We start from the raw sequence: 12,733 nt of genomic DNA on the forward strand, positions 1-12,733 counted from the left end.
AGACAATATAGTTCAAGAGAGATGTGTAATAACGGTAGCGATAACGATAATGAGTTTAAGATTTAAGATTTGAAAAAAGAAAAAAATAAAATTATAACTTAAAATAAGGATAAAATTTATAAATATTAGTTAAACATTTTCCTTTTTTTTTTATAGTTTTGTGTTCTCCATTTTGGAGTTGAAAAAAATAATATATTAACAAATTAAAAAATTTTGTATAGTTATTTAATTAGATTTATATTTTAAATTAAATTTTAAATAATAAATTTAAAAATTAATTACTTTTACTAATATGATAATGAATATCTATATAAAATGATTAAAATCCTACTGCATGAAAATAAATTCAATCTATATTTTTTTTTTTTGGTCTTGAAATTCAATCTATAATTAAAAATAACAAAACGAAAGAAAGAAAGCGTGAATTATTTTTGGGCTCAGTAATAACAAGCTGGATCCAATCTAAAATTCCAAAGCCCATAAGTAACACTATAGCACGTTGTATGTGTTTCAAGAGATGTAATTCAGTAATTCACACTGAATTGAATTGGGTTGGGTTGGAGGTTTCTGTTTTTTGGGCCTGCGTCCTTTGTGGCCCACGGTCCTGACCAAAAATAGAGATTCAATTCACACTGACAAAAAAAAAAGAGATGCTTTACCAAAAACAAAAACCCCTAAAATAGTGTGAGTTGTTAGAATCAGATCTAGAGAAGAAGCAAGGCCGAAAAAGAAAACAAAAGATTCATAGAAGAGGAAGATCGGAGAAATGGAAAATCCATACTCGGTGAACAGCCCAAGGAGGACGCTGAGCTTCTCGAAGCAGCGCAGAGCAACCGTTTCCTTCTTTGATGACAAAACCTTCGCCGGCGAGCATGGCCCTAAGCCTTCTGAAGTCTATGGCTTCGTCGGTTCCATCACCACCGTTGCCGCCGCAGGTTCCTCCAACCTTCTTCCCTTTTTGCCAATTTTGATTATTCAACTTTCTTTTTGTTATTTATGATTGTTTTGTGAATAGTTATCTTCCTTGTGTGGGCTTATGTTCCTGAATCATGGCTACATTCTGTTGGCATTTATTACTATCCTAGCAGGTTAGACAACTAGTCATTTTCATTACAAGAATTCTCAAGTCTTAATTTGAATTCTTGCAAATTTGTATTGAAATGTGTATTTGTAAATGAGTACACAAAACATTTACCAAAGCAAAAATGGCATTGGCTCTTGCTTTCTTAGATATTTAGGTAGAGAAATCAGCTTAAATTTTTCTTGTATGACATGATGATGAAATTGTTCATCAACTTATGCTATTTAGGTATTGGGCTCTGGCAGTACCAACTTACATGATGGTGACCATTGCACTGATGCTGGTATTCTACATTGGTCTTAACTTCATTTCAACACCTTCCCCTGCATCTATATACACAGTTTATGGTGAGTTTGATGCTGACTTATTTATGGTTGATTTTCCATACGCATGTGATATTTATAGGTTGCCTCCTAAGCTTCTTCAAAAGTGAAGGAACATTTTTAACAGTTTTCCAGCAATACATTTTTTTTTTCAGCTAAAGCTTTAAATAATAAATTTGTTCAGATGAATGCAGTAGGGATCCTTTGAGTCCTGATTCTTCTATGGAAGGAGATGAGAAACCCATTGAACCTATATCAGATATCGGTTTAGACAAAATCAATGATATCATGTTCAATGCCACAACCTAACAACAAAACCTGTCAACAATCCAGTGCCGGCAATTCGATGTTATAGCTGTTAGTCTTGAAGATGATTGAGCTGATCTTGCAAAACAATGACTGGAATCCTTGCATTTTCTGAAGTTTTGATGTAAGCCTTGCTAACTGGTCATCTTTGAGCGATGACCAAATTTTTTGTTGGGTGTTAATAGTATATATACAGATTAAATTGAATTTCCATGAACTACAGAACTTATTTCATTCTCATAAAATTCATGCACTCCTATCACCTGATGAGTAATTCAGCAAACCATGAGAAAATTCAATCATTGTTAAACCTTATATAAAAGTAGTGAAGTTCCTAACTACAAAATGAAAAATGGTAAACACCCAAGTGACACAACCTATGCAGAAGTATCGACAATGTAATGATCTCAGTTTATAAAAAGCAGCATTACAATCTAAGACCTATCCTTATAGGCTTAGAACAAAACGAACTAGAAAATAGTAACAAAGTTTTGGGATAACTAATTGATAATTATTTCAAATTACGTAAGATGGCCAAATTATTATCTATGGTTCAATGTGAAGCGAATCAAGGTATTGTAATTTTTTGGCAACTTACAAAAATGACATGTTGCATTTTTCACTATACAAAACTTACAGATTTAATAATTTAAATAAAATTATTTTATGTTGTTATTTAATTAGATATTATTAATGTCAAATAAAAAAAGAAAAAGAAAAATAGATTGATTAATTTTTAAATAGTTACATGAATATAAGAATTTAAGTTTTTTTTTCTGGAATAAATTAAAAAAAATATTATTTTCAGAAAAAATTTATTTTAACTTTAAATAAAAGGATATGTTTTTTTTTTGTAACTTTAAACAAGTTTATTGCACCGGTGAACTTCACTTCGAATTCTTTTTACTCGAATTCTTAACCTTCGCAACGGTAATGATAACCATTATCATCGTTTCCGGAGTACATAGGAGTACACAAAAATACATAAAAATAAATTATTTTTTTTTTGGAAAATAATGATTTTTTTTTAATTTATAATAAAAAAAGATTCATTGTTAAATATGACTTTAGATGGGGATGCGGCAAATTCATTCTAAACAAAAAACAATACATTCCGAGAATTAAAGTTCATTTAATTTTATTTGGGAAATAATAATTTTTTTAATTTATAATAAAAAAAGCAACAATTTAATTAGAGAAAGTATAGGGAGCCAATAACCTAAGCGTACAATGTGTACAATGAAGGTTTAGAAAGTATTAGAGATATGGTTATTAGTGTTACATTATCCTATCAGGTTATTAGAGATATTCACTTTCATTGAAATTAAACTCATTTTTTTAGTAAAAAACACAAAAAGGTGTGTTATAGTGAAATGAATCAAATGATTATTCCTGTACCAGTGAATTATTATTATTATTATTATTATTATTTTAAATAAATTGATAAAATAGTCTTAAAAATTCGACCATTTTCCCAATAATTTATCAGCCAAAAAATGCTAAATGATTGATTAGCATGAAATCTAATTTAACTGTGAATTTGTAATTGAACATATATTGTACAGCTTAATTTGGAATCTGTGTTAGAGAGGGAATTTAGCGAGTGAAAACTTTTGAGTCTACGAAAACGAAACAAAGTTCCTCAAGAACAAAGTTACAAACAGAGGCACAAGAAACAGAGAGAGAAATATTGTAATTTGATATCGAAATCAAACAAGTTGGAAAGATGATAGGTTTGAAGCGATTGCTACCAAGATGTTCAACTCTCAGTCGCACTCTCAACCTCAATCTCAGAGATTCCGTCGTGGATTCCATTTCAGAGAAGAATCTCCATTACCCAATTCTTCTCCCTCGCCTCACCCCTAAACGATTCCTTGATATCCACCAGGTCATCCTTCATTCTATTTTTTCCTGCTATTCTCATTGCAGCACCCTAAAAATGTGGCAAAAATCGTTTTTTTCCTCCCTGGATTGAATTGCTTTATGTATTTGTGTGTAAAATTTTCCCCTTTTTGGCAGATGAGAAGTAAGGCAGCGCTTGAAAAGGAACGTGCTCGAATGTGAGTTCAATTTTTTATTTTTTGTGGGTTTCATTTCACGGAGCGGATTTTAGTGTGATGAAGTGTTAGTGATGATGCTGATGGGTTTTTTTCTTGTGCAGTTTAGATGAAATGAGTAGGGGATATGTAGCTGATATGAATGAATTCAAGCAACATGGTGGTAAGGTATTGCCATGATATTTATATATATGATGTGTATGATGATAAGCTTGTTGCATTGTAATAATTTTACAAAGAACTCTTTGATTTGCGCACTCCTTTGTTTTGATAGCATGTAGTGAGGTTCCACGCATCTGAAGTACAAACTCCTATCCCCCCATAGGTAAAGTTAGAAATTTTCATTGCTTAGTTTGGGTTTGCAAATTCTTGTGTTCTGAAATCCAACTAAGGTTGCTTAGAAAGGGCACATGGGGCTTGCACTTGGCAGAGTCCAGTGAGGGTATATGTAGTTGGTGTTACCCTCCTTACTATTGTGCCAAAGCTAAATTCCTAAGGTGACATTGTCAGCTAACGTAAATCCTCGAAAGTGCATGTTGCTGAGTATTTTCCATGTTGGTCCCTTGAACTTTGAAGCTCTAGCCAAAGTTTGAGATAGGTTAGAGATGAAGCATGTTTAGTGTCTATTAGATAAGAATAGGACAGATTCATCCATGGTTTGGGGTTTGTACAGATTGCTGTAGCTAATAAAGTGTTGATACCAGCAATGGTAGCTTTGAAGTTTCCTGATTTGGAAGTCAGCTTCTCAGATGGGAAAACAATGAAGCTTCCAATCCGTATTTCAGACAATGCAGATGCTGCTCACAAATCATCTGTCCCCAAGGCATCTTTGGTTTGTCTTTCATTCCGAGCAAGCTCCCAGGTAATGCATCATGGTAATAGCAATGATATGACTTCTATTATTCCCATTTTGATCCTGTATAGAATTTTGATCACTAAGTGCCTTCTATAACTTTGGACCAGAGAACTAGTACTGCTAGCTTAATTTTATGGTTTAGTGATAAACACCCCCCCCCCTCCCCCCGCGCCCCGTTTCCTTTTTTTTTTTTTTATTTTCTGGGTTTGGCTTTGGCCTGATATTGCTGCAATGAAATTCCTTTATTCTTTTCAGGAAATGATCAATTCATGGAGTGCGCCCTTTGCAGAAGCATTTAGTAAATCAGAAGATGTTCATTTATATCAGGTAATTAGCAGTTTGATTCAGGTTGTTTGCCATTGATCCGAACATATTAGGTATTTAGAAGGACACAGTTTAGTATCCTCCTCCAAATGAACTTTTTTGTGGGGGTGGAAGTGAGGTGGGGTTTGGGGGGGAGGAAGGGGAGTCCTAGGCCAGTGTTAGATTGGGCTTAGTTGGAATATAACATCATCTCATTACTCCCTTTTGCTGGAAATCTTAATGGTTGCTCTTAGTATGGGATTTTTGAATGATCAAATACAATTTACAATTGAGGCATTGACAATTTTCTATCAGGTATCATTTATAGATTCGTGGCTATTATGCCGGGGTCCTATAAAGCGTTTCCTTCTCTGGACAATGAAAAAACCAAATCAGGAAAGCAATGATGCACTTCAAAAGCACATGGTCTTTAAATTTGGTGATCACTATTATTTCAGAAAAGAACTGCATATACTGAATCTTCTCACAGGGTACAGAGACTGAAATTTCTTTTCCGCATGTTCAATTCATGATTAGCCAATGAAATCACCACTTATGAATATTAATGTTATTGACATTTCAATTTTTGCCACCCAAAAAATAAAATAAAAATTACAGGTATATCTTTCTACTTGATAATTTTGGTAGAGTAAGGTGGCAAGGATTTGGATCAGCCACAAAGGATGAGTTGTCTTATCTTGTTTCTTGCACATCATCACTTCTTGAAGAGAAGTGAGGTATTAATATAAAGGCTATACTCTTTCTGTTTCATTGCTTAGGCACTGCTGCAATAATGTCGTAGTTTTTTTTTTTCATTGGTCTGAGATTAATCTTATATTCTGTATTTGCAGTGTCCTTATGATATGATTAGCATGGCAATTTACATAGACTAGCTTTTCAGACATTTATGCAGCCATCACTGTTTTATGGGGGTAAACAAAAAAACTGTAACCCAAGGAAGAAGCTGCATGAGAAACAACTTTTTCAGTTTTGTTTTCTCTTTTGCTACATTTTAGAGTCTCAAATGTATCAGCATATTCAATAATAATACAGTTTTCCTTTGTATTGAACCAATTTTGATCAGGTCATATATATCTATTGTGAGACATAAATCTTTAGCTTTGTACTCTTATTAAGAGCAGCTTTTATCAAATTATACAACTTTAATTCAAAGAAGACACAATCATATTGTATAACTGTATCTGCGATTGAATAAGTAATTCTGTCAATAAATTTACAATGCTGCAAAAAATAATAAAATTTTTAATGAACTGATTCTACATGTCTGATAGTATCCGACAGAATCACCTATAGCTAATTTGGACAAACCAACCTATAACAATGCATAAATGAAGCACAAAAAGCAACATTCAAAATAATAAATGTGGGTGTGGTTTTTGCCGATTGCCACAAATAAATATGTACCGGCAAGAGAATTTACATAGGAAAAAATACATCTTAGTTCTATGCTCCCACAATGTTTATATACGCTATAAGATCACTATGTAGCAAATCAGTGTTAAAGCTAAGACCCCTATGTTTATCAGCTTGTTAAGTCCTTCATGTGAAGAAGTGCTGCCACTTAGTTCTCCAGCATTCACATATTCACTTCTTCCAGTGCCAGTATTTGCAGACACATTAACTGACGAACCACCTATGTAAAAAAAAAAAAATTTAAGATTGAATATGCATTACAATAATAAATAAGCTAACTTTATAATTTTCATTCTTTCCAGAAATTAATTAAAAGAAAAGTTTCAGTTAGTTAGCAATAAGGGTTTCATTTGAACTATAACCGCTAACAGATACATTATGCTTAGGCCTTAAGCTATGGCTACAAGACATTGTTGGCTTTAAGAACAAGAAAATTTCTTGGTTGGAATGGAAACCGAACAATTTAGGAACTTCGAGAAAAAAAAATAAAAATAAAAATAAAAGATGAAATAAAATAAATTACAGTTATAGGGAGCCCATCCAAGGCGTTGACCAGCAAGATCATAAACAACGATTTTGTCTTTCAATACAAGGTCTGCAAAGAAAGGGAACCCAATGTTAAGCAATATTTTTTAAATTGATATTTCGACAGGTTGATATTGCTGAACTCCAAAAGATACTGTAATTGAAACCCTAACCCTATACCAAAGAAAACATAGATATAATACATACCTCCTAGAATTGTAACATCTTGACCAGAGATTTTCTGAAAGCCAATACACCATACTGCTGCACCACCCTATAATTTTCAAAGGTGTGAGTGAGATAACTATGAGTAGATAATAGAGAAAAAGAAGGACTATGAGTCAATGTCCTAAAACATTCTCTATATGCATATTTTAGTTGTAAAATGACATGTGATGAGAAGTAGAATGCCAAGTTTTCTCAAAATGCAGAAGGGAAGCAAAGGAAAGAAAAGAAAGAAATTAATAGACCAGTCATGTAACTGATTCCTGCTTGAAATGGATGTATTTGAAAGTCAATTGAGACCTCAGGAAATCGAAAAATTAGAAATTTAAGGTTGAATACTCACACTAGAACTCTGCTGTATAAGATAGTCTTGTGGTTTTAAATCCATGGATGCACCTCCCGCAAAGTTCAGACTCACTTGAGGAAAAATATCAGACACACTAAACATAATATAAACAGAAAGAGTTAGAGAGAAAGAGCGCGGAGCTTATTTGTTTTCGAGTATTGAATATGCAACAGACATATAAGAAGAGAAAGAATATCTTTAAAATCCTAACCTGCCAGTGACTAAGTAACACTGGTTTCCCTTGGAATTAACACTGCTTACGGATTGTGGAATTGAAGACGTAATCTACATTAACAAAAATAGCATTTTTGCAATCAATGTTTATAAACCTCTAAGCAAGCAAATAAATGACAATATCTTCTATTGATCAATTAAAAGCTATGTAATATCCTTAACAAAACTCACCGCATTGACAAAGGGATCATAAGCTTCCTCGGCAAGATATGCCAAAGTTGTTCCAGAATCAACAATGGTACCTTTGTTGCTTGATGTTGCAAAAACTGATGAATCAATTTGTAACTTCTGGCCGTTGACAGAGATACTCTGCAGATTCAAATTGTAATGTGGCCTGAAATGTTTACAAAGGAAGCAATTAGTCCAAATGCTTTTCCCAAGGGACCATTTATCATGCCACTTTATTACAAATACCTTTCATCAATAACATGTTTAAATTATTCAATTTCATTCAAACTTTTGTATAGAATTTTGAAGACACAATAATGGGTGCATATCATATTGTGTAGTTCATGGTAGAACAATAAATTGATGGGACAATTCATCTCCAACTTTTGGCATCCATTCCATGCTTGAAAGTATATATCTTTGCTTAGATGAATAATCAGAAGCCAAAATCAAACTATCAAAATAAATACTTGTTATCTCTTCAGTACAAGTTTTACTAAATTATCTTATTATCCCCCTAAGAAACAAAGCTTCATTGACTCACTAAATTTAATAAAGAATTTCACACCACAAAATGTGTTTTTTACTTCACAACCTCTTATAAATAAAAATGTAGCATTTGTTTTTCTGTATAAAAGAACTTACTGTGATGCTACAAGTGAAGTATAAACAATGTTTGGCTCCACAATCTCACCAAGAACCAATATGCCGCCACCACTGCTATCTCCTTTCAGACAGTGAGAGAACACATTTGGAGCTACTCCTTGCGAGGAAAGTTGGGAGATAACAGACAAACCTTGTTGTCCGAATCCAAATATGCCAGCGACAGCTCTATCGGACTTTGTCAAGTCCCCGCTCTGCTCTGTGCTACATCTGCACCATAGAGACAACACAAGCAAAGTGGTTTCAAGGATTAAATCATTAAACCAATAAAGCATAGATAACACTAAATAGGGATGTCATACTGTTATTCAATTAATATTTCAAGTATTCAATCATCCCAGGGTTATGATATCTCACCCAAAAACAACAGATGCCGTGGAATTTGAAGATACAGATCCCTCAAAAATAGTGTTGAAATGCATCAAATCCGAAACATAATAGCCCGATGTACCACTACCATCTCCATACTGGAAACTATAGGAGCACTGGTTACCCTGACTGGAACAGGTTGCATCTGATGATTGAACTCCAGTGTTGCACCTCTGGTCTGAGCAAGAGATCATCGAAGACGTCGATGAACGCGATGCATCGAAGAAATTGAGTGGAATCTGCATCAAAACCCAGCAATCACACCACAATTTTAACAAATTCCAGCACTATGCAAACATTTTAACATGATATTGAATTCAAAAATAGAGAACAATGAGTTAATTACCTGAAGGCCACTTGTTTGGGGACAACCACTGCAAGAGGTGCAGCTAACCCAGAGAACATCACTGCCAGTGTCAATCTGCACATAGAAATCAACTGGAGGAGAACCCAACTGCACTTTTGTATAGTACAACCTGAAATTCAATGCCATTAATTTCAACATTAGAAAAAACAAGTAAAGTTTGATTCTTTGTTTGAACTACAGAATGAGAATTGCAGGAATCATAAAGAAGGGTATTAATTTATCAAAAAGGGGAAAGAACATGGAACAAATTCCATTCTCCAAAACCCACAAAGCGTTTCAAAATTCAAACTGAATTGCAAAAAGAATGAAAAGAGAAAAAAGTACCCGACTTGGAAGGGATCGAAGGTGCCTTGAACTTGGAAATCAATGACCCCATTATTAGTGGACTGAAGCATTCTTCTGTGCCTCAGCATGTCACGTGCTCTCAGCTGACTCAGCTCCACTCCATGATTCGTCGGAAACGCCCTCTCCAAGCTCAGCGTCGCCGGAGATCCACCAACCGCCGCCGTGGCCGCCCCTAACAAGAACACCACCACCCACGCCACAAAACCAGCCGCCATTCCTGTCGGTCCTTAGCTATATACGTATGTGTATACGTGTACGTATCTATCTATATGTATAGCTATACATACATTCAGAGCTATGTATATATAAGAATTTGAATGTAGAGACTAATGGGAGGGAGAGAAGAGCAGAAAAGGGTAAAAGCTATGGATGAGGATCTTCTTGTTGGTGGTGTCGTCTTTTATCATCATATCATATCATAATAATTCCAGAGAGAGAGAGAGAGAGAGAGGAAAGTTCCAAAGAGACAAGAAACAGCAGAAAAGGACAGAAGAAGAAAGGAGATGGAGGAGGAAGAAGAAGAAACAGAGAAATGAGTTTTCAGTTTTCAATTTTCAACAACGGATTACGTTAACTCTTACTTTCCTCTGCTTCCCTCTCTTCTCTTTCATCACTTTTGTAGTTCTGTTTCTCAATTATTATTTTTTGTTTGAAAGTAAGAAGTGAAATTCGAACATGAAATCTCTAGGGGAAGATAGAAAGATTATGCCTGTTTAAATTATAGTTCGTTAAATTAAATTATTACTTAATTTATATTATTTTATAATTTAATTAGTTAAATTTTTATATTATTTTTAATATTATAATTATATCTTTTTTATTAAAAATATTAAAATTAATTGAATATTTTTTAAAAATATATATAATTAAAAATTTAGTTAAATTTTTAATTATAAATATTTTTAATTTATAAAAAAATATTTAATTAATTTTAATATTTTTATATTAATAATAATTTAATTATAAAATTAAAAATTTAATAAAATTATAAAAGACAACAGAATAATTAAATTTTATTTAAATTTACTTTTTAATAAAAGATATAACACACATTAAATTAAAATATGTATAATTATACTATATAAATACAAAAAAAACCAATTATTACTTATTTGTATAAAAATAATTTTTTATTATTTTAATAATGAATTATTTTGTTAAAACTTAAAACATATATAAAAATTATTAAATATGAAATTTAATGACTAATTTTTTATATTTATAAATAGTTTTTAATTTGTATTATTGTATCTATAAAAGTAATTAATTATTTAAATATATAAATCTTATATAATATGTAAAAAGTAGTTTTAAAGTTGAATTTTAAGAATAAAAAAAATACAATAGAATCTCATTATTTTTATAATTTTTCAATTGAATCGGATTAACTTAATCATATTATCGATAATAATAAGATTTAAACGAGAATGAAATAAGATTATTTGAATTAGCCATAGTAATATGGCACAACTAGAATCTTACGTTTACTTTGATTATAAATTTTTCTTTTATTTATGTCCAAAAATAAGAATATGAGTACAAATAACTAAAATTTTTAGGGTGGAGGATGCTCCTATAAAGGCCCGTAAAATGTCTTTTTATAAAGACACTTATGCGTCACATTATTATTGGACATATTAATGAATTAATTATTTTTAAATTTTTTAACAAACTATAATAAAATTGATTTTTTTATAACAATAACAATAAACTCAATTGTTATCAGATTCGGTCAAACTGACCAATATAATCCACTGGATCATGATTTTTTTAAAATAAAAATCAAGGATATATTTATTTTTTTTATCAAAAAATTTATATATAATTCGATTTAGATCAAATCGGGTCTAGTAATTATAATATAGATAATTGAGCTTATTATTGTTACTATAATAAACCGATTTTATTTTAATTTATTAAAAAATAAATTATTAATTGGTTTAATAAAAATGTCTAATAATATTATAATACATATAAACGTCTTAAAAAAATATTTTTAGTGTCTTTATCAAAATTACAACAATTGTTAATGTAATTGTTAATTTGCTCTTCTTCTTTTTTTCATTTTACTATTTTTAGCATTGAAGGGTTCGTTCGCATTTGGCGAACTACATGTTACGTAATCATGTGCGTTCTTCCCACGCGTTTTTCTCTCTCTCCTCTTTATTTTTATTTATTAATATCAATAAAGAAATATGAAAACAAAGATTGGTTGCCTTTATTCTTGTGGACTTTTTATTCTTTTGGTCAACAAACATTTGCTTATATGAATATTAACGTTAGGTTAAAAAAAAATTAAAAAATCCTCCCTAAATGCAAATCATGCATATGAATATATATATATGATTATGAATGTCTACTAAGCAAAAAAAAAATGGTAAAAATTTAAGTATTATAATTTTTATAAAATTATGCCTGAGGGTTTTTTTAAAGCCAGGAATCTAATTTTTTATTAAAGAAATGAAATTATAATTATAATCCATGTAAAATATAATTGATATGTATGTTGACACTGTGATATATATGTATCTCTTTACACTTTTCTTTCTTTTTCTATTAAAAGCTTTTGTATTGAATAATATATATCACTCTATTTAATATTTATTAAGACGTGGAATTATATGTCACATTACTATCTGAGGGAGATCACATTAAACATGAATCCTTATTCCTTAACCATCACAATCTCTACCAAATTCAAGACTATGGATATTTATAAAATGAAATATATATAAGTATTTTTGTTAGTCTAAAATGAACCTAAATAATTTTGTGTAAATTAGTCATCAGATATGTCACTCTTCAATCATTCATAAAAATAACAAAAAAAAAAAATATACAAGTTATTTGAGCTATTTTACACACACTACTTACACAAGAATAACTGTATGCTTGTTTTTACATTAATTATTATTATTATAAAAATTTATGTGAATACAAAAAATTAGTCATTAATTCAGTTGTAATATATTTATGTGTAAATATATTTATTGTTTAATTTATTTTAATATATATAGAGAAGCTTATATTATGGTAGAAATTAAAATAAGCAAAAGCAGTACTTTGAGCTTTTTGCTTTGCTCCTCATCATGTCAAGAGCTTTATCCAATTCCAATGCACAATTATTTCAA

General features: G+C 31.2%; 3 protein-coding genes across 3 annotated transcripts; 2 read left to right on the forward strand and 1 right to left on the reverse strand.

Annotated features, from left to right (window-relative positions):
* The first annotated feature begins 629 nt into the window (after positions 1–629).
* Positions 630–1,927, forward strand: LOC112772439 (phosphatidylinositol N-acetylglucosaminyltransferase subunit P). The gene is made up of 4 exons (XM_025817384.3): positions 630–935; positions 1,016–1,088; positions 1,310–1,428; positions 1,589–1,927. The coding sequence occupies exons 1-4, from the start codon at positions 767–769 to the stop codon at positions 1,711–1,713; spliced, it is 486 nt and encodes a 161-aa protein (XP_025673169.1). The 5' UTR covers positions 630–766; the 3' UTR covers positions 1,714–1,927.
* A 1,296-nt stretch (positions 1,928–3,223) lies between these two features.
* LOC112772438 (uncharacterized) lies at positions 3,224–6,038 on the forward strand. The gene is made up of 8 exons (XM_025817383.3): positions 3,224–3,598; positions 3,730–3,770; positions 3,872–3,935; positions 4,441–4,629; positions 4,879–4,950; positions 5,242–5,417; positions 5,545–5,663; positions 5,778–6,038. Exons 1-7 carry the CDS (start codon positions 3,437–3,439, stop codon positions 5,660–5,662), a joined length of 822 nt encoding a protein of 273 aa, XP_025673168.1. The 5' UTR covers positions 3,224–3,436; the 3' UTR covers position 5,663; positions 5,778–6,038.
* Positions 6,039–6,114: 76 nt separating this feature from the next.
* On the reverse strand, positions 6,115–10,304 carry LOC112772437 (aspartic proteinase 36). The gene is made up of 10 exons (XM_025817382.3): positions 9,582–10,304; positions 9,237–9,366; positions 8,879–9,129; positions 8,504–8,731; positions 7,862–8,024; positions 7,668–7,741; positions 7,454–7,550; positions 7,093–7,159; positions 6,884–6,955; positions 6,115–6,580 (listed from the first exon to the last, which is right to left on the reverse strand). Exons 1-10 carry the CDS (start codon positions 9,815–9,817, stop codon positions 6,417–6,419), a joined length of 1,482 nt encoding a protein of 493 aa, XP_025673167.1. The 5' UTR covers positions 9,818–10,304; the 3' UTR covers positions 6,115–6,416.
* Positions 10,305–12,733: the final 2,429 nt, after the last annotated feature.

The sequence above is a fragment of the Arachis hypogaea genome, chromosome 18 (assembly GCF_003086295.3).
Source record: "Arachis hypogaea cultivar Tifrunner chromosome 18, arahy.Tifrunner.gnm2.J5K5, whole genome shotgun sequence".
Taxonomy (NCBI): domain Eukaryota; kingdom Viridiplantae; phylum Streptophyta; class Magnoliopsida; order Fabales; family Fabaceae; genus Arachis; species Arachis hypogaea.

Coding starts and splice junctions, on each gene's coding strand:
- LOC112772439 (XM_025817384.3), top strand. CDS start 767: ATGGAAAATCCATACTCGGTGAACAGCCCAAGGAGGACGCTGAGCTTC. Junction 936..1,015: donor CACCACCGTTGCCGCCGCAG/GTTCCTCCAACC, acceptor TTTTGTGAATAG/TTATCTTCCTTGTGTGGGCT. Junction 1,429..1,588: donor ATCTATATACACAGTTTATG/GTGAGTTTGATG, acceptor AAATTTGTTCAG/ATGAATGCAGTAGGGATCCT.
- LOC112772438 (XM_025817383.3), top strand. CDS start 3,437: ATGATAGGTTTGAAGCGATTGCTACCAAGATGTTCAACTCTCAGTCGC. Junction 3,599..3,729: donor GATTCCTTGATATCCACCAG/GTCATCCTTCAT, acceptor CCTTTTTGGCAG/ATGAGAAGTAAGGCAGCGCT. Junction 3,936..4,440: donor TCAAGCAACATGGTGGTAAG/GTATTGCCATGA, acceptor GGGTTTGTACAG/ATTGCTGTAGCTAATAAAGT.
- LOC112772437 (XM_025817382.3), bottom strand. CDS start 9,817: ATGGCGGCTGGTTTTGTGGCGTGGGTGGTGGTGTTCTTGTTAGGGGCG. Junction 9,130..9,236: donor CCCAAACAAGTGGCCTTCAG/GTAATTAACTCA, acceptor GTTTTGATGCAG/ATTCCACTCAATTTCTTCGA. Junction 8,732..8,878: donor ACGGCATCTGTTGTTTTTGG/GTGAGATATCAT, acceptor TCTATGGTGCAG/ATGTAGCACAGAGCAGAGCG.